Below are 26,843 nucleotides of genomic sequence, written 5' to 3' on the forward strand. Positions count from 1 at the left end.
GAATATCAGTTCCATTCATCCCAGCTCTCTAACAATCTCAAACCCCCTTAATACAAGGGTTCCCAACCTTTTTTATGCCCTGGACCAATGCCATTAAGCAAGGGGTCCATCGACCCCAAGCTGGGAACTCTTGCCTTAATGTAACATTTTGATATCTCTAGAACTTACTGTAACATTCCAGTAGTCTCATTGCTGCAGTCTATCATGATGACGATGTCAGTGTAATGTTCTGATACATCTTCATTGAAAGATTCAGGTCAGTCTCCATCTTATTCTTAAACACTGTCAACTCTAATAGTGCCCATGTAACAATCTACCCCAGACCTCGATGTATCTTTCTGCTTCAATGAACTCTTCACTAGACACATTTGTACATCTTGATGGGTGTACTTTAATACCCCAATAGGACTCAGACATTCCCTTGAAACATTTCAGAATTTCAGCTTGATGTGTCAGAGAGTTTTATTTAATTACTTATCGATAGAGCGCGGAACAAGATCCGCAGCCTAATCAAAGTACAATTCACGAAGTCTTTGGACTATGAGGGGAAACCGGAGCACCTGCAGGCAACTCACGTGGTTCACGGGAAGAATGTACAAACTCCTTACAGGAGGTGCCGGGATTGAATTCCGAAATGCCCCGAGCTGTAATAGTGTCGCGCTAACTCCTACACTGCCGTATTGTGAATTTTACTAGGAAACTTCTAATGAACACAGTGGGTTGCATCACTGAGTAACTGTTGCATTGGGAGTTGTAGCTTCGCTCTGCGAGGCGGACGACTGTATCAAATTGTGTATGGTGCACCAGCAAGAGATTCGCGGGTTAAAGTAATTTCCGTGTACAGTGAGGTAATGAGCTAAATCAGAGCCCAGTAATAAGAGACTCTTTTACTCTGAGGAAGTGGAGTATATTAGTATATTTATGAAGTGATGAGATGGTTTAGATTATTACCCTGGATAAGGAAGGTTGTTATTGAGAGAGAAAGCGAGATATCAGAATGTTATCATAATGATTATACAATATTTCTTACCTTGATAACATTGTCGCTGCCTTCCATTTTTACTTCATAGTCAGGAAATTTTACAGTCAGCGATTTTATCCAAGAACCGTTAATCATTTTCTTTCTTCCGAGTTTGATTTCAAAATGAGACAGATTATAATTGCTCGATCCACAGATTTTGAGCAATGTGTAAGCATATTCGTCACGGAAATCAAAGGAAGAGCCATCGAAAGTTTGCAGTCCATTACTACGTGAGATAGTGCACACTGCAGCTCGCTTGGGATAACAGCCAAGAACTCCGTGTTCCACGAGGCAGAATTCCCCCTCCAAACAAGTCTCGTTTATACACACAACTTCTCCGTGGCCCTGACACAGGCAGCGCACAGAACAGTCGTCCGCTGCCCAGAACTTTGTTTGGGAGGAATAGTAGCGCCCCTGGAACTCACAGCCGCACTCCTCCAGCGGTACACAGCTATTTCCACTCAGTACATAGTCCTCGTCACACTGACAGCCCTCGGTACAGGGCCGGTTGCAGTACAAAGGCGAAATCAAGTCAGTGCAGGTGGCTGGACAACTGCTGGTACACACCTCATAGTGACTCCTCTCTGGACAGGGCAAAGCTAAAGGAGAGACGTGATTGCAATGATTATTTCTTCTGAACTAATAATGCACCTGAACCCAGCTGCCCCGGGTTAAACACCACGTCCTGTGACCAATCGAGGGCCACGTGGAGTGCCGACATATCGTCGGACCAATCGCAGGTATGCTTAGAAAAGTTTAGACAATGGCCACAGCATTGGGCGAGTCTCTGTGATTGGGGGCGTGAAACCGAAATACAACCACAGTGGCTCGGCAAATAGCTTACCTGCACCGTTAGTGATCGACCTGCCTCCCCACTTTCTTCATGACCCCGCTGCCAGGTTGCATGTGTAAGAGCAGTATGAACGGAAGTGATTGATTGGGAATGGAATAGCAGGTCAGTGTTTCGTGAAGTGGGTGATCCCTTCGAGATGCTGATAGGTAGCGGGGTGAGGAGAGAAAGCAAGGTGGTGGGCCTCATTGAAGGGACATATATTATGAAAGATGATCTATTAAGCATGGCAACTGTTGGGGTGCAAGGCAAGAACCAGAGGATCCGATCCTTGCTCTGACCGAGAGGAAAGTGGATGACGCGATCGGCGTGGGGTAACACGATGTGGTCAGGGGCTCTGTAGATGTAGTTGGGGGGGAGTTCATGGTTCAGGACAAGAGGCAGCTGCGTGGAAGGTCCCATCGTTCGAGTAAGTATGATGGAGCTGGGGGGAGCGTGGACAGAGTAGAGCAGAGGCTGTGGGACCCTCCGGGCGTTTCTAGCTGCTATGTCGCCCGTAATTTTGTCAGGGAGATCCAGAAAAGGGAAGAGGCAGGGAGAAGAACCTGTAAGAGCGGGGTGGGAAATGGTATCAAATATAACAAATTCGAGTGCTGTATGAGTGCAGGGAGTAGCACTAACATCGTGGGCCGAAGGGGCCCGTTCCTGTACTGTAATGTTCTCTTGAAGGACGAGGCCCGAGGAGGCGAGGAGGACCGAAACAAAAGAAAAACAACACACACGCTGCAAGTCAGGCAGCATCTGTGGAGACGAATAAACAGTCGACGTTTCGTGCCGAGACTGTACTTCGGGATTGGAAAGGGAGGAGGCAGAAGACATTATAGGAAGGTGAGGGAGGGAAAGGAGGCAATTGATAGATGAGACCAGGTGAAGGGAGGAGGTGGGGTGTGGGGAGGGAGTGAAACTGGAAGAGGAGAAGTGGAAGAGGTAAATAGCTGAAGAAGCAATCTAATCTAGTGGGCCATGGAAGAAAGGGAAGGAGTATGGGAAACACAGTGAAGTGATTGGCAGGTGAGAAGATAACTGTTGAGACGGTAACCAGAATGGGAAGAGAGGAGGAGGAAAGGGGAAGAAATTACCAGAACTTGGGTAAATCGATGTTCATGTCATCAGGTTGGAGGCTACCCAGACAAATACGACGTGTTGCTCCTCCAACCTGTGTTTAGCTTCATCATGGCATTAGAGGAGGCCATGATAGTAGCCTCCAGCCTGATGGCATGAGCAATATTTATATTCTGTCTGGGTAGCCTACAACCTGATGGAAGGAGCATTAATTTCTCCCACGCCAGGTAAATTCTTCCCCTTGCTCCTTCTCTCTTTTTCCATTTCCCATTCTGATTACCTGCCCACTACCCTTCTCCTCACCTGCCCTTCATGTCTCTTTGGCTTCCCTCTGCCTTCCCATTCTTCGTGGTCCACCGTCGTTTCACATTAGATCCCTCCTCCTTCAGCCCTTAACTCTTCCACCTTTTCATTCCCAGCCACCCACCTTCTTCCTCATCTTCCAATTACCTGCCAGCTTGTACTCCTTCTCCTCCCTGCCACCTTCTTATTCTGGCTTCTGCCCCCTTCCTTACCACTCCTGACGAAGGGTCTAGGTCTGAAACGCCGACTGTGTATTTCCCTTCATAGATGCCACCAGACTTGCTTAGTTTTACCAGCATTTTCTGTGTGTGTTGCTTGAGATTTCCAGTATCTGCAAAATCCCTTGGTTTTATGAAACAAAAAAAGACCCTTGCTATAAAAAGATGAAGAAAATTGGAAATCAAAGATGAAAGAGAAAGTCTGGAAGTGAGAAAATATTCTCATTTTTTAGGAGAAGTGAATTAATGTTAGAACACCTCTGATGGATTCCCACTGAGAGATCACATGTTTCCCCTGTGTTCACAGTCTACTTCAGTGCCAAAAACATGAACTCAGTGGGTCAGGCAATTTCTGTGGAGGGGAGTGGTTGTATCCAGATGAAGTCCTTCCTCTACTTCACGATGACGTTCATTTCGATGCTAGTTTGTGCTTTGCCCAAATCTCCAACAATGGGCAGTGGGCTCCTCAGTCGCTTCTTGGTAAGGTATTCAGACAATTACAGGGAGATCTTGTGGGCTGGGATTGGCAAATTTGAGTTTAATTTGGATAAATTTGAGGTTTGCAATTTGAGAGTGAAATACAGGTAGGTCTTTCACAGTGAACAGCAGGGTCCTGGGCAGTATTGTAGAACAGAGGATCGTGATTTGCTGGAAGTAGAGTCACAAGTAGATGGGGGGGGGGCGGTGAAGAAGGATTCTGGCACATTGCTCTTCATAAGTCAGGACATTGATTATGAACTGTCAACAGAGAAAGTCTGTAGATGCTGGAGATCCAAAGCAACACATACAAAACGCTAGAGGAACTCAGCAGGACAGGCAGCATCTATGGCAACGCATAAACAGACGACGTGTCAGGCCGAGCCCCTTCTTCAGGACTGGAGGTCGTGGTGCGGTTGGACAGGACGCTGGAGTACTGTGCTCAGTTTTGGTTGCCCTGCTCGAGAAAAGGTGTCATTACTCTGGAAAGAGTGCAGAAAAGATTCTCAAGGATGCTGCAGGACTTGAGGAACTGTGTTTCAGGGAAAGGTTGACCGAGCTAGGATTTTATTCCTTAGAAGGTAGAAGACTGAGAGCTGATCTTATTGAGATATGGAAAGTGTGAATGCAGTCAGTCTTTTTCCCAGATTCGGGGTGTGTTTTATGAAATGCAGCGCAGAATAGGCCCTTCGAGCATCGCTGCCACAATCCTCCAATTTAATCCAAGCCCAATCACAATTGACAGTGACCAATTAACCCACCAATCGGTAAGTCTTTGGACTGTGGGAGGAAACCCCACGCAGTCACGGGGAGAACGTACAAACTTATTACAGGCAGCGGCGGGAATTGAACCGGGGACGCCTGCACTGTAAAGCGCTGACCACTACGCTACAGCGCCACCCCATCAAGAACTAAAAGACATAGGCTTAAGGTAAGAAGGGAAAGATTTAAGAGGAATTTAAGGGACAACTTTTCTTTTTACACGAAGTGTAATATGGAATCTGCTACCAGAGGAAGTGGTCGAAGCAAGGCCAGTAACAACCATTAAAAGACATTGGGACAGGTACATGGATTAGAAAGGTTTAGAAGGCAATGGGCCAAACGCTGGCAAATGGGACTAGCTTGAATAGGGCATCTTGGTTGGCACAGACTAGCTGGGCCGAAGGGTCTGTTTCCCCTGTTGTCTGACTGACATTTGAAAGATACTTGGACAGGGACGTGGATAGGAAAGTAAACGCGGGTAAATGGGACGAGCTTGGATATGGAGCCGTTGAATTGAAATGCTGTATAGTCGATGACTCTAACAAAGGGAAAGCGACAGACACAGGCCAGAACGTTTCACGACCGAATCACGTCCTTACCGCAGAAGGTGCGGGAACGCCAGGGTCCAATGGTGATTCCCACGGCTTGGCAGCTGAGCGCATAAGCCTGAATAGCCTGGCAGAGAGTGGTGATGTTGTCCCGGTTCGCGCACATGTCGTACACGCAACTGACCACGAAGCTGGTGGGATCGACCAGCGTGCGACAGTCCCGGAACGGCCCGTCCGTCTTGTTCATGATGCCGCAGTAATCGGGTCTATAGTAGAAGGATTCGGTGTGCGGGTCGCACGCGCTGCAGTTGTCCCCGCATTCGTGCTGACAGTTCCAGTCCGGGTCAGCGGCACTCCAGCCGGTGCCCAGCTCAGCTAGCGAGTCCGAAGGGCTTCCTTCGGGCAACAGGTTGTCGTCGGCCGGGTTGTTGTTGAAGTTTCCGCAGAGGCCACACGTGTTGTTGAGGTAGGAACTGGGCAGCGAGATGGAGGCGTAATGTTCGCCATCGAAGGTGAGCAGCAAACCAAAATCCGTCTCCACTGCGGTGGCCACACCGCTCTGATAAACTTTAATGGCCCCCATCTCCAGATGCACTGGTAACGTAGTGACCAGACCATCCACCTGTGGCACAGCGACCAGAAGGTTATCCCTATGGGAATTTCCGACCACCTCTCCCAGTGAAACCAGCCTCCTCTCTTCCACCTCGCTGGCTCCTTTCCCAAGCATGCCAACTCAGCTCCTGGTCACTCAGGAACACACCACATTCCCGCCCCAATGAGGAAGTTAACATATTCTTTAAATGGGAACTGTGAAAGGGGAATAAGGAACAGTGGTGTGCCTCTAGGTGGGTGGTTCCGCCCTGCACATTGCCAAGAGATAGAACACTTCAAATCCATGTCAACTGGTGTTTTTCACAAGTAAATAATGGATACTTGATGGTTGGCATGGACATGACGGGCCGAAGTGCCTGTTTATTCTTGTTTACTGGTGACATTGCATACAATCCCACGGGTTAATGCTCTTGGACGACGAGCTTTCCCCCAGGTCTCAACGACTTCACGTCAACAACTTTATACTCAGTATCAACTTCTGTACTCAACATCCTTACCAAAGGCAAGCATGGCAAGTGAAAGACGACTGTTCGGCCTAACCAATTCGTGCCTGCGTTCTGTACAAACCATCCAGTTCTATTCTTCCTAGTCTATTCTGACAGCCCTGCAAGTTAATTCCCTTTATATTCCTGTGTATTTTTTCTTCTTCTGAAGTCGTAAACTCTCTGCCACCACCCCCTCTGGGCAGCAAGTTCTGGGCTATTTCCTTTTTGTTGTATTTAAAAAGGACTTTTCTTTCCACCTCCCTCTATCTCTTACCCCTCCCCCCCCCCAACCCCAACCCCAGCTGCTTGACTCTGTATTGACCACTGCCTACAACATCAGTTAATGGGAAGCTTTTCAGTGTCTGCCTTATCTCAACCTGTTGTAATCTTTTATACTTTACATTAACCTCTCTTTCTCTTACTTCATAGGGAATAACGGCAGCTTCTCCATCTGAACCTTGAAATCACCATCCCCATCCCCCAGAAATAGAACTGTGTCTTTGTCTTGAAACACTGACGACGTTTCTCCTCTCACAGACGCTGCCTGACCTGCTAATGTGTCGTCAAGCATTTTCTCTTTTTGTTTCAGACTTAGAGCATCTGCAAGTTTTATTTATATCTTTCCTCATAAAACCATAAGATACAGGAGCGGATTTGGGCCCTGTGGCTCATAATCCCTAGAACAATGCTGAATAATCTACTCTCTGGGACCCGCAGTCCTTCCTAATATGGTTACTCGATCAAAATACAAATGGAAAGGGGGAAAAATTGCAAATGTTAGAAATGTGAAATAAAAACAGAAAAATGTTAGAACGTTTATTTATTTTGAGATCAGTGTGGAACAGGCCCTTCTGGCCCAATGGGCCGCACCACCCAGCGACCCACCGATTTAACCCTAGCCTAATCACGGGACAATTTACAATGACCAATTAACCTACTAACCGGGCTGTGGGAGGAAACCAGAACACCCAGAGGAAACCCACATGGTCACAACTATAAACTTCTTGCAGATGGTGTCGGAATTGAACTCCAAACCCCGACATCCGGAGCTGTAATAGCTAACTGTTACACTACCATGGCGCCCCCATGGTAAAAGATCAGACTCTGTGCACTGAGGTACAGGGAAATTGGATAGATTAGCCATTTGTGGCTTAACTGGAGCATTATAAAGACCCCCTCCCCACAACCTTTTGTGTTTAATACCTCTATTTATGAAGCCAGAAATTCCATGTGCTCTACAAGGAAAACTCTCAATACATCTTAACATCTTTGAGGATCCAGGGGTATTCAACCTGGGGCTCATGGATTGCCCAGTTAATAATCGGGGTCCATGGCATAAAGAAGGTCGGGAACCCTGACCAATGAATGCCTCGGTCTTTCTGTCCCTGTACGCCTTTAGATTTATTTACCCTTGTCATTCCCTCTGCTAAAATGCATCACCTTTCACCTCTCTGTATTTAATTCCATCTGTTACTTGTCTGCCCATTCTGCTAACTTTTCCTTAATTACAACCACTGTTTACCACACACCCATCCAAATCAAACTGACAGATTTTGAAATCTTGCTCTATTCCTATATCCAAGTCATACATACAGGGGAATACCACAATTTATCACGCACCTGTCTGAAAGTCAACCATTTACCATGAATCATTGCTCTTGGCCCTTAACACACCGCTCCTATTCACGAGCCTCAACTTTACTAATTAGCCTTATGTATTTTTAAAAGAGTCATACAGCACAGAAACAAACCCTTTGGCAAACTATGTTCATCCATCCCCTTCATCAGCTCTGTGTCTACACTAATCGAATTTTCAGCACTTGGCCTATGGTCTTCTAAGTGGTAGCATTTCAAGTGTTCATTCAAATATTTCTTAAATACAGTGCAACTCCCAGCCAGTGCATTCCAGATCTAACCATGTGAATGAAAAAAACTTGTTCAAATCCTCTTACCATTGCTTCAATATGACCATTGCTATATGCCCTCTAGTCATAGACCACTGATCCACAAAGGTTAACTCACTTTTCCCACTGGGCATTCTCGACTGCAGGGGTTCCCAATCTTTTTTATGCCGTTCGAACATTAGAAAGTTTTTGACAAGAACAGGCCATTCGGCCCAACATAGCTTGCCAAATTCCTACTCACATAGTGATTTGAAATAGCTATCCAGTTCAGATTTGAAAGTCTCTAAGGTACTACTTTCAACTACACAACTGGGTAGTTTGTTCCATGCGTCCACAACTGGCTCTGTAAAGAAATGCTCGTCTGAAATCTCCCTTTAACTAGTCTCCGCCTATGGCCCAGTGTCCTCGTTGATGGATTAATTTAGTTGTAGTAGCTGGCATCCACCTTACTTATACCCCTAATGATTTTGAACACCTCTATCATGTCTCCTCTCATGCTATGTCTAGGCTAAAAAGACTTAACTGTTTCATTCTTTCTTCGTAGCTCATACCCTGCAGACCTCAAATGAGTCTCGTCACCCTTCTCTGAACTCTCTTCAGTGCCTTTACATCCCTCACAAAATATGGAGACCAAAATAGTACTCAAGATGAGGCCTTACAAGTGCATTATACGGCTTAAGGAGAATGTCTCTAGACTTGAACTCCACTGAATGCATTATATAGCCCAACATCCTATTAGCTTTCCTAATCGCTTCTGTGCCTTGTCTAGATGTTGATACCATGGACAAAGGTTTCGTGAACCTCTGCTCTTCTGTTTAGAGTTAATAACAATAACATGAAAGGATTTTGTGTCTCCGACTTCCAAAGGAAAGTCACATTGTAGAATGAGGCAACCACGTTCGGCGCGGACTAGAAGGGCCGGGATAGCCTGTTTCCGTGCTGTAATTGTTATATGGTTATCACACTACACTATTACACAGAGCTCACATCAATAACAAAGCAGAAAATGTCTGAAATACTGAGCAACACACACAAAATGCTAAAAGGAGCTGAGCAGGTCAGACAGCATCTATGGAGGGAGACGAACAATCAGCGCTTTGGGCCAAAACCCTTCATCAAGACTCGGCCCAAAACACTCAACTGTTTATTCCTCTCAAGCGTTTGTAAGAACTTTTTCTATGATTGAATTGTGGTGGTCATGGAGAAAAGGAGTGAGGTATTCCCCTGGGATCTGCTCATGGGGTCACTGGGTAGAGAAGGTTGGCTCTTTGTAGCAAGTTCCTATATTCCCCGTGTGTTTCACTTCATTGAAACCAGGCTTAAGAACAACACCAACAGTTGCTATAGAAAATGATGAAAGACCCTGCAGCTGAAAGGTTAACTCTGCCTCTCTCTCTCTCTCCTCAATGCTGCATGCTCTGCTGAGTGTTTTTTTCCTAACATTATCTACTTTTATTTCAGATTTCCAGCGATCGCAGGATTAATTTTTGCTTTTGGGTTATGGTCAACAGGAATTGGAAGTGCGTTGATGAAACTCACTTGAATAGAATAATTATTTCCACAGAAAATGTCTGAATTTACCAGCAACTTGTATTTAATTCTTCCTCAGCATTTTCAGGATGGCCTCATCATTTCCCTGCTTTTCCAACGTGTTTTTACTGAGATTCGATTTTAAAACGGGCGAACTCACCAGCACCTGGCCCGACTTTCCTCTAGGAATGACGATGCTGTGGGCATAAACGTTCAGTTTGATGTTTCTCAGCCAAGACACTGCGGTCCCGACCCGGTTCTCGTTCTTGGACTCGATGCTGAAATAGGGCAGATTCTCCAACTCCCAGCACGGTTTGGAGAGGATGTAGGTGCACGTTCCCTGGAAGTGGTACAGAAACCCATCGAAGGTGTGGTAGTGGGGGTCTCCAAACACCACACACGAGGCGGTCTGAGTGGGGACACAGCGGTAAACACCGTCCACCGAGTGACACTGCTCAAACTGGCCACATGTCAGGTTCTGACAGTGAATAGAGTTCCCTAAATCCAGACAGCGGCATTTCGTTTGACATTTATCATCCATCCAAAACACATCCCCGCGGCGGAAAAATTGACCTGGAATAGAAGGAAGCCATTCATAAACGAGGCAGTAATGTAACAGACCGCTTCTATCACTGGGTCGGTAAGTGCACTTCGAAGTGGGCTGGGAAACTCCGTGGAATGTCTCCACCAAACGCGGTAGAAAGGTGGGAGGAATAACATTGCTCCAAGTTATGGGATTCAGCACAAGCAGTTGGGAGCGTGGTAACACCCGACAGATTTTCGCCCAATGAACCACCCAGGCTAGGGAGCAACCTCTCCACGGACACCATGCATCGCTCGACGCTGAAAGTAAACCTGGAGTATAGTTTAAGTTTAAACAAGTTTCGCGCGCAAACAAAACTACAATATTGCTTTTCTTGTTAGTAAAAATATTTGCAAAAGGTGGAAATACAATCAAAGGTTGGATGTGATTGGGGGTCCTATTACTCATTTTTCTACTATTTAGTTATCATATTTTCCTCACGAAATGGAAGGAAGCTATTCGGCCCATCGAGTCCGTGCCGCTTCTCAGAGCAGTCCCACTAGTATTAATCCCCCAATTATTCTCCCCGCTTGATGAGGGACGCCAGATATTCGGTCTCGCCCCTCACCGGGGGGGCAATGTGAGTCCCACCAAGTTAGCAGTCTCCATCCTTACCGTTCATACTGCAGCCACTTGATGGGTCAATCTCCTCGCCGTCTATCTTAAAGATCCAGCGGCCTGGGAAGTTCACGTTACTGGTCTGTTCGATGCTTAGCATCTCAGACGTTCTGGACGTTGGCAAGCTGAAAAAATGACTGAGATCCCCACCATTGAATCCAGCCTGTGCAACGCCGGAAGGAAGACAAAAATGGTTATTATCGCGCAGACACAAGCGAGCGACCAGAAGTAGTCTTTGAGTAACGCGGCTGCTTTCAAGTAATTAGTAAGAAATCAGTATTAAACATCTCGCACACACCGTTGATGAAAAATGTCAAATGACGACTCTGGTGGGACTCGAACCCACAACCTTTGAATAACTCTTCAGCTCACTCTTAGAAGTCCAACACGCTGTCCATTGCGCTACAGAGCCGCACGTTTTTTCTGGCATAAAACCAGCCCCAGTATCCTGCCCACTGACTCCCCAGATTCTTCAACCCCGATGTTCTGCGGTAAACCACAGCAGCGTCGAACCTCATAGTGAAAGCAGAAAGGAAATTGCTACAAATAACCCTCAAACTGCATCAGTCAATGAGTGCCGCTGCACTTGCTCTTTCCACATAGTCCTGCAAATATTTCCCTTAAAGTATTTACCAATTTTCAGTCTGGAAATTAACATCGATCTTTTCCCGTCGCTCTGAATTCCGTTTTCTCTATCGAAGTCGTTCATAAAACTGAACCCACGATCAAATATCATCTTAAATCACATTGGTCAGTGGAACCACACACTTTATCCCTACCTGCTTCTTTTCCAGAAAAAAATATCATTGCACCCCTTCTACTATCTTACCACCGAACAGAAGACATATTCGAACTCCATTTATAAGCCAATGCCCCCACACCTTTTAAAAAATAACCCACTTTCTTATCTATCCGTTTATTTGCAGAATAGGCCCTTCAAGGCCTCAACCCCCAATTTACAACGTCCTGTTAACCTGTTTGTTTTCGACGGTGGGAGGAAACCAGAGCACGGGGGTGGGGTGAGGGGGTAAACGTACAGAAACTCCTTCCAGAAGTCACCGGAATTGAACTCCGAACTCCGTCGTTGCAAGGTGTAATCGCTAACCACTATGCTACATCCTCAGCGATGCCAGCGCCTCCAGCTCTCTCTGTTCCTGCATCACTTTTTAATATACGTATATTTTCAGTCATATGTTGACCTTTTCCCTCTTCCAACTCGAATGTATCATTTACACCAGTCCAATTTAGAAATTATCAGTGTGCCAGTCTGTTTCAACAGTCAATGTTCCACGAAACTTGTTTCATCTCCGGTTTATTTACGATATGTGAAATTTACAAAATTTGGAACAACGCACAGAATATTTACAAAATATTAATACATATCAAAGTGAGGAAGGTATCTGATGTCGATCATTTGGAAACTCTACTGAATACAACCCGCCCCCCGACCATACGATATAGGAGCATAATTAAACCACTTGGCCCAGCAAGTCCTTACTGCTATTCAATTGCGGTTAATTTTTTCAAACCCATTCTACTGCCTTTTCTCTGTAACCCCTTGCCAATCAATCTCTGCTTGAGATGCATCCAATTACTTCCTCTACAGCCCACTGGCAAAGAAATCCATAGATTCACCATCCTCTGAAGAAATTCTTCCCCATGCCAGTTCGAAAGAGATCTGAGGCTGCCTTAAAAACATCACTTGTACTGTACAATAAAAATACTGTAGATGCTGGCAATCTGAAATAAAAACAGAAAATGTTCTGAATACTTAGCAGAACAAGCAGCATCTGTAGAGGAAGAAACAGAGTTAACATTTCAGTCTCATTGCCTTTCTAATGAATGATTATTGATGTAAAATGTTGACTCATTTTCCGTAGATGCAATCTGATCTGCTGAGTATTTCTTAACTATTTTTCTGCTTAACCACATTACAACTTCCTTATAATTAAATAGGTGTAAATTTTGGCCATATCTATTATCTGGTACTTAAACACATTAAAAGAACTTAGATGATCAACAGCAATTACATACCTCTTTAATTCTGCTATTTATTTGTTTCCAGATTTGTATTAGAATTCAGACACTTTAACTTTATTCAACCCCCATGCAACCACTTTCTTGTCAACAGCATCTGAAGTGTATTGTTAAATGTTAATTTAAAAGTGGGAACTGGGGAAACCTAACCTGTGCTGCAGAACCACCAACTCCCGTTAGTGGGTCGCCTCCACTTGCAGTTCCCGTTGTCCAGGAAATGTCAGCATAGTTAAACATGGCGAAGGAGTTTCGTTCATCTGTGATCAGCACACATTGAAAGGTGTTCATCTATTTACCAGGGATTACAGTGTTAGAAGTGTCGAACTCACAAATCCAACAAAAGGCTTGTTTTTAAAAAAGAGAGAGAAATAGAAACAGGCATATACCATTCAACCTTTCATATTTGTTACCCACCCCTACAGTAACTGCCGCCTTGGTTTTCCCTCCAAATTCAGGATAACAACTTCACTGCTGGAGTTTATACTAGAGCATAAACTCCATTGTTTATGAACATCATGTCTGACCACCCTAAGTGAAACAAAAGCGCTAGAGACTGGATTTCTGAAACAAAACCAGCAAGCGCTGGGCACACTCAACAGGCCAGGAAAGAGAAACAAGGACTCTTTGGTAGGCGTGAACCCTCAACTCTTGTGTTTCTTTCCACAGATCTGTCCGACCTGGTGAATGTTCTCAGCATTTTCTGCCCAGCCGAGTTGCTGTTACCGGTGTGGTCGAACTGCCTCCGTAGAAAGTGACTTTGTCCCAGGTGGCGATGAAGACCCAAGTGGCCGAAAAGGAAGACTGGTCCTTGAAGTTCTTCCTGATGTCCTTGGTTGCTCTCTGCAAGATGCTCTGCTCAACACTCTCCCTGTAATAAACATTTCCCTTGATCCCATTGTGAACATCGGCCCAGAAAGGAGCAATGAACGAGCGACCATCTGAGAGAGGGAAAGCCTCGGGAGTGAACTGGCTGACTTGCACATTGAAGGACATCACGCCATTGTTATTCACCTGGTAGACAGGACACAGTATTCATTAAAATGCCATCTCCTCACACAGAACATCAGTTATACATTATCGCTGCCCCTGTCACACCTAAAGCGTAATACAAAGAGTTTGTGCCGCACCAGTAGCTTTTGGGACCACCTAGTGAAGGAAGCCTTTGAAATAAAACTAGAGGAAAAGAATTTTAACAAGGACAAATGTCTCACTCCAAGAAAGAACTGGAATTAGATTGTTAACAAGGTGGGACAGTGGAAACCTGATTGGATGAGGACTAACCAATCAGGAGGTACGGACTATGGGGGTAGAAATATGACTGGACTAGACATGCCCAGGCGTCATCGCTGATGAAGATGACAGAGTTTGTCAGCGAGACGTCAGTTAAAATCGACATCTGTACCCGGCTGGAAGCCCGAGGAAAGTTTATTCCTTAAAGAGTTTGATTAAGATCTCCCTAAATGTAGTTTGAAAATGTATAAGGGAACACAGTATTTTAGCTGTGATATGGAAGAGGTGTATTGCCCAGCTACTCACGTGCAGCGATCGCTGTCCCACAGCAAAGAATGGGAAAGTAATTAACAAAGGGATTTCAGGGGATCCCCCATCATCCACCTTCGGGGTTTCACGGTCCATGTTCCTGCTTCCAAACGGGTACAACAGCTCTAAGCACAGCACTGGAAAAGACAGAGAGGTTTATGGAACGGATGAACAATAACGCTCAAAGCACCGGGCAACTCTCCCAAAAGCACTGACCTCCATTGCAGGCCACGGCGAAAATGCTGTAAATCCGCACAAACAGAGAACCGGGACTCATGATCCTGCAACAGAAACATGATGGATATTATGGGTTGCTTCACTATCAAAATAATTACGCTGCAGAGTGGTTATCCCTTTCATGGCCTCCCTGCCCTTTCCCTCCCCACTGTAGGTGCTGTCCTTAAAGACTTTAGCGAGGCCATGCAAGTGGACATGGCATTCCAGTCCAGAGGTGAGGTCTCATGGAATCCAGTGTGGGTTAGCCAGCTGGATACAAAATTGGCCTGACAGGAGGAGACAGAGGGTGGTGATAGTGGGTTTCTTTTGGGACTGGAGGCCTGAGACCAGTGACCTGCTGTAGGGATTGGTGCTGGGTCCAGTGTTTCTATCATTTATATTAACAATTTGGTTGAGAATGAAGGTGGCATGGTTAGTTCAGAATGGAAGAAGAATATCTAAAATTTTACAGCAATCTTGATCAACTAAGCCAGTAGGCTGAGGAATGTCAGGTGAATTTTAATTCAGATAAATGCAAGATCTTGCATTATGGAAAGACAAACCATGGCAGGACTTACACAGTAAATGGTAGAGCCATGGAGAGTGCTGAGCACTGTAGAACAGAGAGATCTAGGGGTGGAGGTATAATTCTCCTTGAAAGTGGCAACACAGGTAAACAGGGCATTTGACACATTTGCCTTCACTGGTCAGGATACGAAGTACAGGAGTCAGGATGTCATGTTACATCTCTACAAGGCATTGTTATGGCCACATTTGGATAACTGCCCATGGTTCTGGTCCCCCTGGACTTAATTACACTGGAGAAGATGCAAAATAAAAGACTTATGAAGATGTTACTCGGACAGGAGAGGCTGGGTAGGCCAGGACTTTACTTCAATGGTGTGTTGGAGGTGACGTTATAACGTCATGCGGGGCATGGATGAGGTGAATAGCTACAGTTCTTTCCTCAGGGTAGGGGATTCTGATAGAGGATATTGTATTGGTTCAAAGTGAGAAAGGAAACATATAAAAGGCATGCTCACTTCCTGACTCTAGATGCGTATAAGTCCTGGATTGAGGGCAGCTTCGCATCAATAATCCTTTCCGCAGCCCTGACAGTTCTTTGGAGTCTATTCTTGTCTTGTTTGGTAGCTGATCCAAACCAGACAGTGATGGACAAACAGAGAACAGACTGGATTATTCCTGAATAGAATTGAATCAGCAGCTCCTGAGGCAGGTTGTACTTCTTGAGTTGACGTAGGAAATACAACCTCTGCTGAGCCTTTTTGATAAGAGTGTCCACATTTGGTGTCCACTTCAGGTCCTGGGTGATTGTGACACCCAGAAACCTGAAGGTCTCCACAGCAGACACAATACTGTTGAGTATAGTGAGTGGGGGGAGTATTGGGGGGCTTCTCCTGAAGTCCACTGTCATCTCCACAGATGGGACTAGGTCAGTTAGGCAACAGGGTTAAATTGGCTGAAGGGCCTGTTTTCTGTGCTGTATAGCTCTATAACTCTATCACTCTTTGACCAGCTCTGAACTCAGATTCCCCTTCACTTCTCTCCCTTTTCCCGGTGATTAGCATCCTCTTTCTGATCTGAGGACCACCTTTCCAGTAAAAAATCCATCTAGCCAGGCTCAGTTCCAGCTCCTAATCCAGATGCCATTGAGAGCAGGCACCAGAAATCCCCTTCCTCTTTCTAATACACCCCTCTCTCTTGCTCTTTTTGTCAAGTACCATTCAGTCAGACTCCTTTTCTTACCAACATCCCTGAACATGTGACTATATTCCAATCCAATACCCATCATCCCAACGTCAGAGTGCAAAGATGATCAATGTGACCATAGTACCTTATTGTTTCTTAAACTCAGAACTTCTCCAGTGCCCAGCCACACGGCATTGCCTTTGCTTGAGCCAGTCCAATTTACCTGCTTTATATGCATCAATTATATTTCCATCTTGTCATTACCTGTTGCTCCAAGATCCTATTCTGCCTTGTGAAGTAATATGACCTGGGAAAGTTCATTCAAAGGTTTTAAAGGTACATTTAATGTCAGAGAAATGTATACAATATACATCCTGAAATGCTTTTCCTTCACAACCATCCATGAAAACAGAGGAGTGCCTCCAAAGAATGAATGACAGTTAAATGTTGGAATCCCACAGCCCCCCAACTCCCCCCACCCACACGTAAGCAGCAGCAAAGCAACAATCCCCCCTCCCCCACAGGCAAAAAAAAGCATCGGCACCCACCACCGAGCACTCAAGCATGCAGCAAAGCAACAGCAAAGACACAGACTTGCAGTACTCCAAAGACAACCCGTTCACCTGGTATTCAACATACCACAGGCTCTCTCCTTCCTTAATGAGGAATAAAGAGATGCCTCCATTTCACGGCAAGAGGGGAAACATAAAGTTCAACCTATTATTCCTAGATGAGCTGGTTTTGCAGTCTCTCCTGGTAACTAAAGTCTTTTTGGTATAATTTTGGTGAACTTCTTCTGCACTGTCTCTAAAGCAGGGATTCCCAACTTTTTTATGCCATGGACCCCTACCATTAACAAAAGGGTCGGTGGACCCCTGTGGGGAATCCCTTCTCTAAAGCCTGATTTCCAACCAAAGCATTGTGCCATACTGGACACAATACTCCAGCCTATTTCACGTTCTATTTTGTTCAAGGTTTAGTACAATATCTGTACTCTGCATCCTTAATTACAAAGCTCAAAGCTCCACATATTTCTTAAGTAACCTTTTCGGTTTGCTCACCCATTGCAAAGATGAGTGCACACCTGCACCCTTGCTAACTGCTCCCCCCCTCCCCCAGTAGAACAGTGTACAGTATCTTATTTATGTTGCCTCTCTTCATCTCACACTTCTCTGCATGAAACTATATCTGCCACCTGTCTGTCCATTTGCCAGACCACAACCTTTCAAAATCTGTGGTTGCCTTTACACTACATTTTGAGTTATATGCAGACCTTGACATTAAGTCTTATGTATCCATGTAATTATTGATTCAAATCTAAAGACTCATTTTGCTGATGTTATTCATCAGCAGTGCATCACCTTCAACAGATACAGTATGTTGGTGATAACAGTTACAGCTCACTGTTGCTCTTGGCCCTTCTATTGTTTCTATTGGCCCTTTTCTAAGGCATTCTCGCTCCAAAGTCACGTTGAGTTCTTTTAAAAAAAAGTCAGAGGCTGCTTAGGACATAGAACGTAGAACAGCCAGCACAGAAGCAGTCCTCTGGCCCATGGTGTTTGAACACCATACCATATTGAACTAAATCTCTTCTGCCAGTACATATAACATAGAACATAGAAATCTACAGCACATTACAGGCCCTTCGGCCCACAATGTTGTGCCAACCATGTAGCTTACCCTCAAAACTACCTAGAATTTCCCTACCTCATAGCCCTCTATTTTTCTAACCTCCATGTACCTATCTAAGAGTCTCTTAAAAGACCCTATTGAAACTGCTTCTACCACCTTCGCTGGCAGTGCATTCCACACACCTACCACTCTCTGTGTGGGAAAAACTTATCTACTTCTGACATCCTCCTTGTACTTACTTCCAAGCACCTTAAAACTATGCCCCTCGTGTTAGCCATTTAAACCCTGGGAAAAAGTCTCCGGCTATTCACGCAATTAATGCCTTTCATCATCTTATACACCTCTATCAGATCACCTCTCGTCCTCCGTCGCTCCAAGGAGAAAAGGCCAAGTTTACTCAACCTATTCTCATAAGGCACCCTCTCCAATCCAGGCAACATCCTTGTAACGTCTATGATCTGCATTCCTCCATTCCCTGCATGCTCATGTGGCCTATAGGTCTCAAATTCCATTATCCATTCTGCCTCCACTGTTATCCCTCACAGCCTGTTCCAGGCATCTATGACTCTGTGTAAAAAGTTGCCTCGCTTTTCTACTCTCCCCTCTCCCCTTAAATGCATGTCCTTTAGTAGATATTCCTATCATGGGATAAAGTTTCTGTCTGCCCACTTTATCTACATCTCTCAATAATTTTACAAACTCAGTCTTCCCTCAGCCTCTGACCCTGCAGTTTGTCCAACCTCCAATTGGCATAAGCAAGATACATGGGGAACCTTAAAGTAACCATAGATTTTGCCTGAGGTTCAATATCAATTTTGAGGCACAATTTCTTTCAGCTCAGCACTTAGAATCATTATCTTCAATCTCACCATTTCTTCTATGCTACTGTTGCTGGCTCATATTTTTGCCAGCAAAAACTAAATTTCAAACATCAATTCATCTCAAATACTTCAGCTCTAGGTCCAGACCCCAAAAGTGGTCTCTGCTTCCTACAACTCCCTTAAAACACTCTCAAGAATCACTGCTTGGACAAACACATGGGACCAGACTAAATTCTGTCCCCAATTCAACTGTTAGGATTTTGGTGGTTCAAGAAGGCATCTCACTACAGCCACCTCAAGGGCATTTAGGGATAAGAATTAAATATTAACCTCTCCAGTAATGCTTACTTCCAGAAATATACAGTAATAAATGTTTGTTTATTTATTCAAAATAAACCACAATTCAGCAGTTGTGCCATGCATATTACATTTTGAGGGAATGAGAGAGTTGACCCTACCTTCCAGACCATAATTTGGCCAAATTTTAGTAATCTCTACAGGGTGGTAACTTTTGTTAGTTCTAGTGTTTCTCTATTTTAATTGGTCATTTGAACTATCTCCATGGACAATTCATTTGTCCAGATGTTAATTGCCAAATTCTAGATCAGATTCAGCTGCTAAAACACCTTAAAACAGCTCATTTTGGCCAAATTAAATTCATTATGGAAAAACATAAATAATTAAAGAATGTTTGCTCAGGTTACAAACTATAACACTGCCTTAGGTTTCTCTCTCTCTCTGTTCTTTGTCTACCTTACAGCTTGTACTATCCTCAAGACAAAGTCATCTTGAGGATAGTACAAAAACTGATCGGGAAGTCTTATTCTATTGGGATCACATTGTAGATTGCCAAACAGTAGAAAGAGGATAACTGCAGGAATAACAGAGTCATATTGTGTACCTCTAATTATCCAAAGGCTTTTTGGGACAAATGATTGTGAGCAGCCAAAAAAAAAAGCAGACAGCTTCTATAATGTTCTGGACCTCTTTCCAGATATGATTGTCTTTAGTCCAAGAATGCAACGTTGAATTTAATTCGAGGATATTAATTGTGGCAAGTGATTTGTAACCTAGAAGCAGCAGTTTGGAAATAAAGTAAGGCAATGTATCAAAGGTAAGATTCAAAGGGCACCCTGTAAAATATATTAGTTAATTAAAATGTTAAAATGGGAGACAAATTGGCTGCAGAATAGAGGAAGTAAAAGTACGGTATCAAAATTTAAAGTCTGCAATGTAACACAAATTACATGATAAAGAGGCAAATGGAGATATGGGCTCCAATACAAAAGACAATAAAGCAAAATCTGAAATTATTTGGCAGAATAATAAAAATGTTATGAAGAAAGACTATCGAAACATAGAGGCAAACAAATAATTTCAAGCAAATAAATGGGAAAGGAGTTGGATAGGTTGAGCTAAAGATGACATCTATGGGGAGATAGAGTAATGTGAGGTGACCATATGATTAATTGGTTTAATTATCACAAAAGTGAAACTAGACTGTGACAGTGAGAATGGAGAGCTGGTGGAATAGTTGTAAACAAAATAATATTGAAAAATCTTGGAACTTGATGCAGAAATAGCATAATATGTTCTCTGTATCATAAATCACTGCAGAAAATGTGTAAGAAGCAACTAAAGTTTTGGCAAACATTCCTGATAATGGAAGTTATAAGTCTGGGAGACTGAATGTAGTAAGCTTGTCCCAAAGTGAAGACAACAACGACAATGAACTAAACTGTCAATGATCGATGGTTGGCAAACTTCAAGAAGAGAAGATAGCATTAATGTTTGTCTAGAAGGAATTAGTGTTGTGATGTATTTTGAGAGAAGACAAAAGAAAGGGAGGTCATAGGATGCTAATTTTTTTTTACAGGACTAGAATTACATAGGGATTCAACTACAGAAATCTTTAAAAAGTGAAGGGTTAACTTTATCTTCTGTAAATTAAAGGGGTAATGCATAAAGTCAGATTAAAACTGCACCAACCACTGGATAAAATAACTAAAACTTCTAATGAATTATTTTATGTTATGTTTGGAGCATAAAAGGTCATATCCTCATGATGGGATATGTTAAGGGGGAGATCTTGTACACACATCTAAACTGAGGGATTTTGCTTGAAGTCAATTGGGAATACATTTCCATTGATGAATGATTTGACAACTAAAAAGGAGCAGCTTAAGTTGATAACCAAAAGAAGAGATGAAGATTATTTTTCACTACAACTTTAGTAGGAAAAAAAGCTTTACAAAATTTGTTTTTGGGAAGTGGAATTACCAATCTTAAAAAAGGAACAAAACAGATATTTGAAACCAATCAAGAAATAGTCTTTGGGGGAAAGGAAAATGATTACAGGATATGCTGCTGATTCTTTCAAAGAAATGATGTCAGTGCTCCATAAATACTTAATGATACTTTTACATACCTTGAAACAGTAACTAACCACCTCCTAGTGCGCAACAGTTTTGAGCGTACACTGAATAGCCAGTTATATTAAATAGTTTGTACTAATCAATCTACAATGATTCAGTGACATCATACACCAAAACTGTGACTGAGACACATGGACTAGATTAACCTTATTTTCTGAGTTGGGGATTGCAGATCACTAGGTCTAAAGTACATGGACCATCTTGCTTATGTTCATTGGGACTGCAATTGGTGGACTATCTCACTCCTGTTCACTGGGACTGAAGTGTATGGACCATTTCACTGCTGTTTACTTACTCAGGGATATATGGATAATCTCACTGTGGATTAGCAGCACTTGAATGTTTCAGTCATCTCAGTCTTGTTCAGTGAGATTTAGGTGTTCGGAGTATCTCAGTTCAATTCATTGGAACTGGGATATATCAAGGGTTCCCAACCTGGGATCTATGGACACTTTGATTAATGGTATTGGTCCATGGCATAAAAAAAGGTTGGGAACCCTTGGGTCATATGGACAATCTCTCCTGTCTTGATTGGGATGGAGGTACATGGACTATCTTATCCTATATAACTGGTACTAGTACATGGATTAGTTAATTTCTTGTTATTGTGTCTGAGTTATGGAGAATGAGTGATTACAGACCATGAATAGTACCATAGAATCACAGAATGGTTACAGCATAGTCAGAGGTCATTTGGTGTATTGAATCCATACCATCTCGATACAAGGATAAGTTGTCCAGTTTTTCCAACAAACTCTTTCTTCATATTTACACATTCCCTTTTCAACCCTGCAGTGGAATCGGTCCTTGGCAGTACATTCCAGTCTCTAAACTCTCTATGTTAACACGTTTCTCACTCGTGAACACTATCCTTTTACCAATAACCTTTTTGTCTCCTGGCTCTTGACCCCTCTATCAAAGGGAAGGCTTTTTCTCTGTCCACTGTCTATACCCTTCATGGTTTTAAATACCATTACTGGATCTGCTTGCAATGTTCAAGCAGGACAGCCCCATCTTTGACCGTCTCTCCGCATATGGGTACTGGTATATGGACTAGTACATTCCTCTTTATTGTGCCTGTGTTATTTGCTTGGGGTGACACGGTAGTGACTGGTTAGCAAAACGCTTTAATTACCAGTGACCTGGGTTCAACTCCCGCCGCTGCCTGTAAGGAGTTTGTATGTACTCCTGGTGACCACGTGGATTTCCTCTGGGTACTCAGGTTTCCTCCCAAAGTCCAAAGACCTAACAGTTGGTAGGTTAATTGGTCATTGTAAATTGTCCCATGATTAGGCTAGGGTTAAATTGGGGGATTGTAGGGTGCGGCTCGGAGGGCTGGAACAGCCTATTCTGCCCAGTATCTCAATAAATAATGAGAGTCCCCTGTCCCAACATTAATTTTAGCAAATATTTTCTGCAGCTTCTCCAGAGCCTTTGCACCTCTCTTACAATGTGGCACCCAGAACAGGAAATGATATTCCTGGAGTGATTTGACTAGAATTTCAGTAAGGTTAATCTTCATTGCCTTGTAAAAACTCCAAGCCTCTCTTCATAAAACCTCGGATTCTGTGTACTTTCAAAAACAATTTTCTGGGCCTGCTCTACTACATTCATCAAGCTGTGTAGATATCGCTTAGATCTCCATTCTTGCACTTTCCCCTTCTTGTTAAGAAAACATAATACTCCCGAACACGGAATTTCACCTGCCTTATTTCTGACCACATTGAGGCCAAGTGCACCTGTGAGAACTCAAATCCAAGTTGTCAATATGCTGTATATTTAATGGTAGTAACCCTGATATAAACTGTATGTTCTATATCTCCACTACGGATTTCTGAGAAGCATCCTTTTTCTCTAGACTTCTTCCTACTAGTTTTCTATCCATCCTGCCACATTCTGCTTTTATTCCAGTCTTCAGTCTTGATGACAAGCCCTTACATGGCACTTTACCAAGTCCATTCACCACACCTGCTGCTTTTGCCTGGTCAGCGCTACCTGTTACTTCATCAAGAACTCTTATCAAGGAAGTTCGGCTTTACATATTCACGCTGGCTTTCTCTAATCAATCCATACTTATCCAAACTGAGACTGGATACGGAGATTTCGAGCATCTCACCAGGACAGGGCACATGAACTCTTCCCAGGTCTGATAACTATTTTTTGGGGTCTTGAACGCCGGTGACTGACGAGAGATCTTCTGAAGTGGAGCTATGATAAATTGATTGGAAACTATCTTAACGACCAAATTTAATTTACGCAATATTGAGAGATATTTAATGTAAAACGCCGAAAGAACCGCGCCGGTTTGCAGTCGAAAGGCGACTTGTCTCGGTATCTCTCGAGCTTCACAAGCTACGTTTAATCAGCAGTGTGGTGGTTGAAGGACAAACGAACGTACCTGATCTCAGCCAGAGCGCATGTCCTGCAGCCAGGATTATCCGTTGCAGTGGCACAGGGTGAAACTGGAACAGAGTTTAAAATCGGATAATTTAGTTAATTATTCCAGATTGCCTAATAAAACTCTGAAGCCCGAAGGCAAAGATCTGAAATGAAAAGCCTCCTTTCAGTTTGTCAACTGACGGTGCTGGTGACTTTCAGCCAGGTTTGTATGGGGGTCCGGGTTGTAATGCGAGCTCCCGGGCCTCGTTCAAAGTTTTCTGCGCACAAAGGCATTCCCTTTTTTACCTCAGTCTTGGGTCTGGTTTCGTAATTTGCATCCCCGCTGTCAGAAATTGGTCGCGCAAATTCCATCTTGATTAAAGAATTGGTGATAAGGGTGAAATAATTCCCAGGTGGAGAGAAGATTCACAACAGAAGACTTCAATCTAAGGGAGATAAAATTTCCACTGCCAGGAAAGAGAATCTCTACAATTGTGCATCAGGACAGATACTTTAGCACACACACACAACATTCTTTCTCTTTTATAAACAACCATTCCCCACAGCCTAAATTATGTATCCTTGGTGTCCAAGATTGCAGCTGTCCAGGCTCTAATCTAATGATACATGACACTGCAGAACCAACAAAGACCATGAGATGGCAGATACTGGAATCTGGAGCAACAAACAACATGCTGGAGGAACTCAGTGGGTCAAACAGCATCTGTGGAAGGAAAGGAATTGTTTCTATTGGAAAACCTGTATCGGGACAGCTCTGTAGCAGATTGTTTGTTGTCCCGGTGGTGCAGGATGCTTTAGAACCTACCTCCTCTTCAACAGAACGGTAACATGTCCATAAACCTCAGCAGAACAGCCCGGGGGAGCTGCAGCCCTCATCTCATCACCACCCATTACCATCAGCCTTCATCGCTCTACCTCCACCCATCCTCCTAACTCCATTCTTGCCGATTCAATCAATGTGCCGAGTGTGATCTATGTCCTTCCCATTTTCAATCCTGCGGATTACACTGCTGTTCCTAATAACTCCAGTGGTGCTGAAAAGAACCATTGTCCATTGGGGAATTTCACTACACGTTGCAACTCCACCATCAATAATCCTGCTCGCGGCAGACGCTATCGGTTTAAATCTTATGGTAATAACGGGTAAACAATATCAATTCTAACATAGTTTAAATTGCATCCCTGGTGCTTCTGACCATGTTGGTGTAACCACGCCCTTGGTTTGGCAGTCCTGTTGAGGGCCTTCGGCTCAGGTAATTCTGACCATATAGCTACTCATACTACCTGCTCGAAAGAAGATGCTCGATTGCAATTCTGCGGTACTTCATTTCACCTGAGCGATGATATCTTGCTGTCGGCTTCTGGTAAAAATATCACTTTCATTTCTGTCTGAAAGTTTGTCGAAAAGAACCACTACAACGTTTTCTTGAATCGACCTGAAAAATCCTAACGCTATATCGGACTGTTCTTTCTTTCGCCTTCTCTCTAAAATTGCAACGGTGCCGTTATATTCATTCTATCGTGCAAGTTATACGTATATAACTTATGTTAAAGTAAGTTTACGTTAATGTATGTCATGTTTTATAATGTATTGTGCTGCTGCTGCAAAAAGCTAATTTACCCGTGTACATAAGCAATACACACAAAATGCTGGAGGAAAACAGCTGGCCAGACAACATCAAAGAAAAAACGTACAGTCGATGTTTCGGGCCGAGACCCATCATCAGAACTGGAGGAAAACAAAGGTGAGGAGACAGAGTAAGAAGGTGGGGAGGAGGAGAGGAAGAAATACAAAGTAGTAGGTGCTCGGTGAAACCGGGGGGTGGGGGGGGGTAGGATTAAAGTGAGGAGCTGGGAAGTTGATTGGTAAAAGAGAACAGGACTGGAGAAAGAGGAATCTGATAGGAGAGAACAGAAGGCCATGGAAGAAAGAAAAGAGGGAGGTGATGGGCAGGTAAGGAGATAAGGTGAGAGAGGGAAATGGGAATGGCTGGGGAGGGAGCATTACTGGAAATTTGAGAAATTGATGTTCATGCCATCAGGTTGGAGGCTACCCAGATGGAATATAAAGTGTTGCTCCTCCAACCTGAGTGTGGCCTCATCGCCACAGTAGAGGAGGCTATGGACTGACATGTCGGAATGGGAATGGGAAGTAGAATAAAAATGGGTGGCCACTGGGAGATCCCGCTTTTTCTGGCTCGATGAAGCGGTCTCCCAATCTAGTCGGGTCTAGATGTACAGAAGACTATACTGGGAGCACCAGATACAGCAGATGACTCCAACTGACTCACAGGTGACAGAAACGTCGCCTCACCTGGACGGACTGCTTGGGGCCCTGAATAGAAGTGAGGGAGGAGGTGTAGGGGCAGGTGTAGAACTTGTTCCTCTTGCAAGGATAAGTGCCAAGAGGGAGATCAGTGGGGATGAATGGACAAGAGAGTCACGTAGGGAGCGATCGCTGCGGAAAGCAGAAAGCGGGGGGAGGGGGGAAAGATGTGCTTGGTGGTGGGATCTCGGAAGATACGGAGAGTTATGTGCTGGAAACGGAGGCTTGTGAGTGGTAAGTGAGGACAAGAACAACCCCATCCCTGGTGGGGTGGAGGGAGGACGGGGTGAGAATAGATGTGCGTGAAATGCTCGAGATGCGGTTGAGGGCAGCGATGATTGTGGAGGAAGGGAGGCCCCTTTCTTAGAAGAAGGACATCTCAGTAGTTCTGGAATGAAAAGCCTCATCCTGAGAGCAGATGTGCTGGAGACAGTAGAATTGAGAGAAAGGGATGACATTTTCACAAGTAGCAGGGTGGGAAGAGGTATAGTCCAAGTGGCTTGAGAAACAGTGGATTTATAATAGACATAAGTAGATAGAGACAGAGAGGTCGAGAAAGGAGAGGGAGGTGTCGGAAATGGACCAGGCAAATTTGAGGGCCAGGTGGAAATTGGAGGCAAAGTTGATGAAGTCGACGAGTTCCGCATGGGTGCAGGAAGCAGCACCAATGCAGTTGTCCACGTAGCGTAGGAAAAGTTGGGAAGAGATACCTGTGTAGGCTTGGAACGTAGACTGTTCCACGTAGCCAACAAAA

The 26,843-nt window shown here is 44.1% G+C and overlaps 1 protein-coding gene and 1 non-coding gene across 2 annotated transcripts in view; both read right to left on the reverse strand.

The window, feature by feature from the left end:
- The window catches only part of LOC140185072 (tubulin-specific chaperone cofactor E-like protein), a 140,307-nt gene that overhangs the window by 42,939 nt on the left and 70,525 nt on the right, over positions 1–26,843 (reverse strand). The window contains exons 4-11 of the mRNA XM_072238313.1: positions 14,766–14,830; positions 14,547–14,686; positions 13,734–14,021; positions 13,161–13,298; positions 10,971–11,136; positions 9,933–10,345; positions 5,293–5,863; positions 1,031–1,620 (exon numbers count right to left, since the gene is read on the reverse strand). Coding sequence (XP_072094414.1) covers positions 1,031–1,620; positions 5,293–5,863; positions 9,933–10,345; positions 10,971–11,136; positions 13,161–13,298; positions 13,734–14,021; positions 14,547–14,686; positions 14,766–14,830 — 2,371 coding nt within the window. The remainder of the gene's footprint in view (positions 1–1,030; positions 1,621–5,292; positions 5,864–9,932; positions 10,346–10,970; positions 11,137–13,160; positions 13,299–13,733; positions 14,022–14,546; positions 14,687–14,765; positions 14,831–26,843) is intronic.
- Positions 11,295–11,385, reverse strand: trnar-ucu (transfer RNA arginine (anticodon UCU)). Its single transcript is given in 2 exon segments — positions 11,295–11,330; positions 11,349–11,385. It is a non-coding gene; the product is annotated as a tRNA-Arg (tRNA).

Source organism: Mobula birostris, chromosome 20 (assembly GCF_030028105.1).
Source record: "Mobula birostris isolate sMobBir1 chromosome 20, sMobBir1.hap1, whole genome shotgun sequence".
NCBI lineage: Eukaryota > Metazoa > Chordata > Chondrichthyes > Myliobatiformes > Myliobatidae > Mobula > Mobula birostris.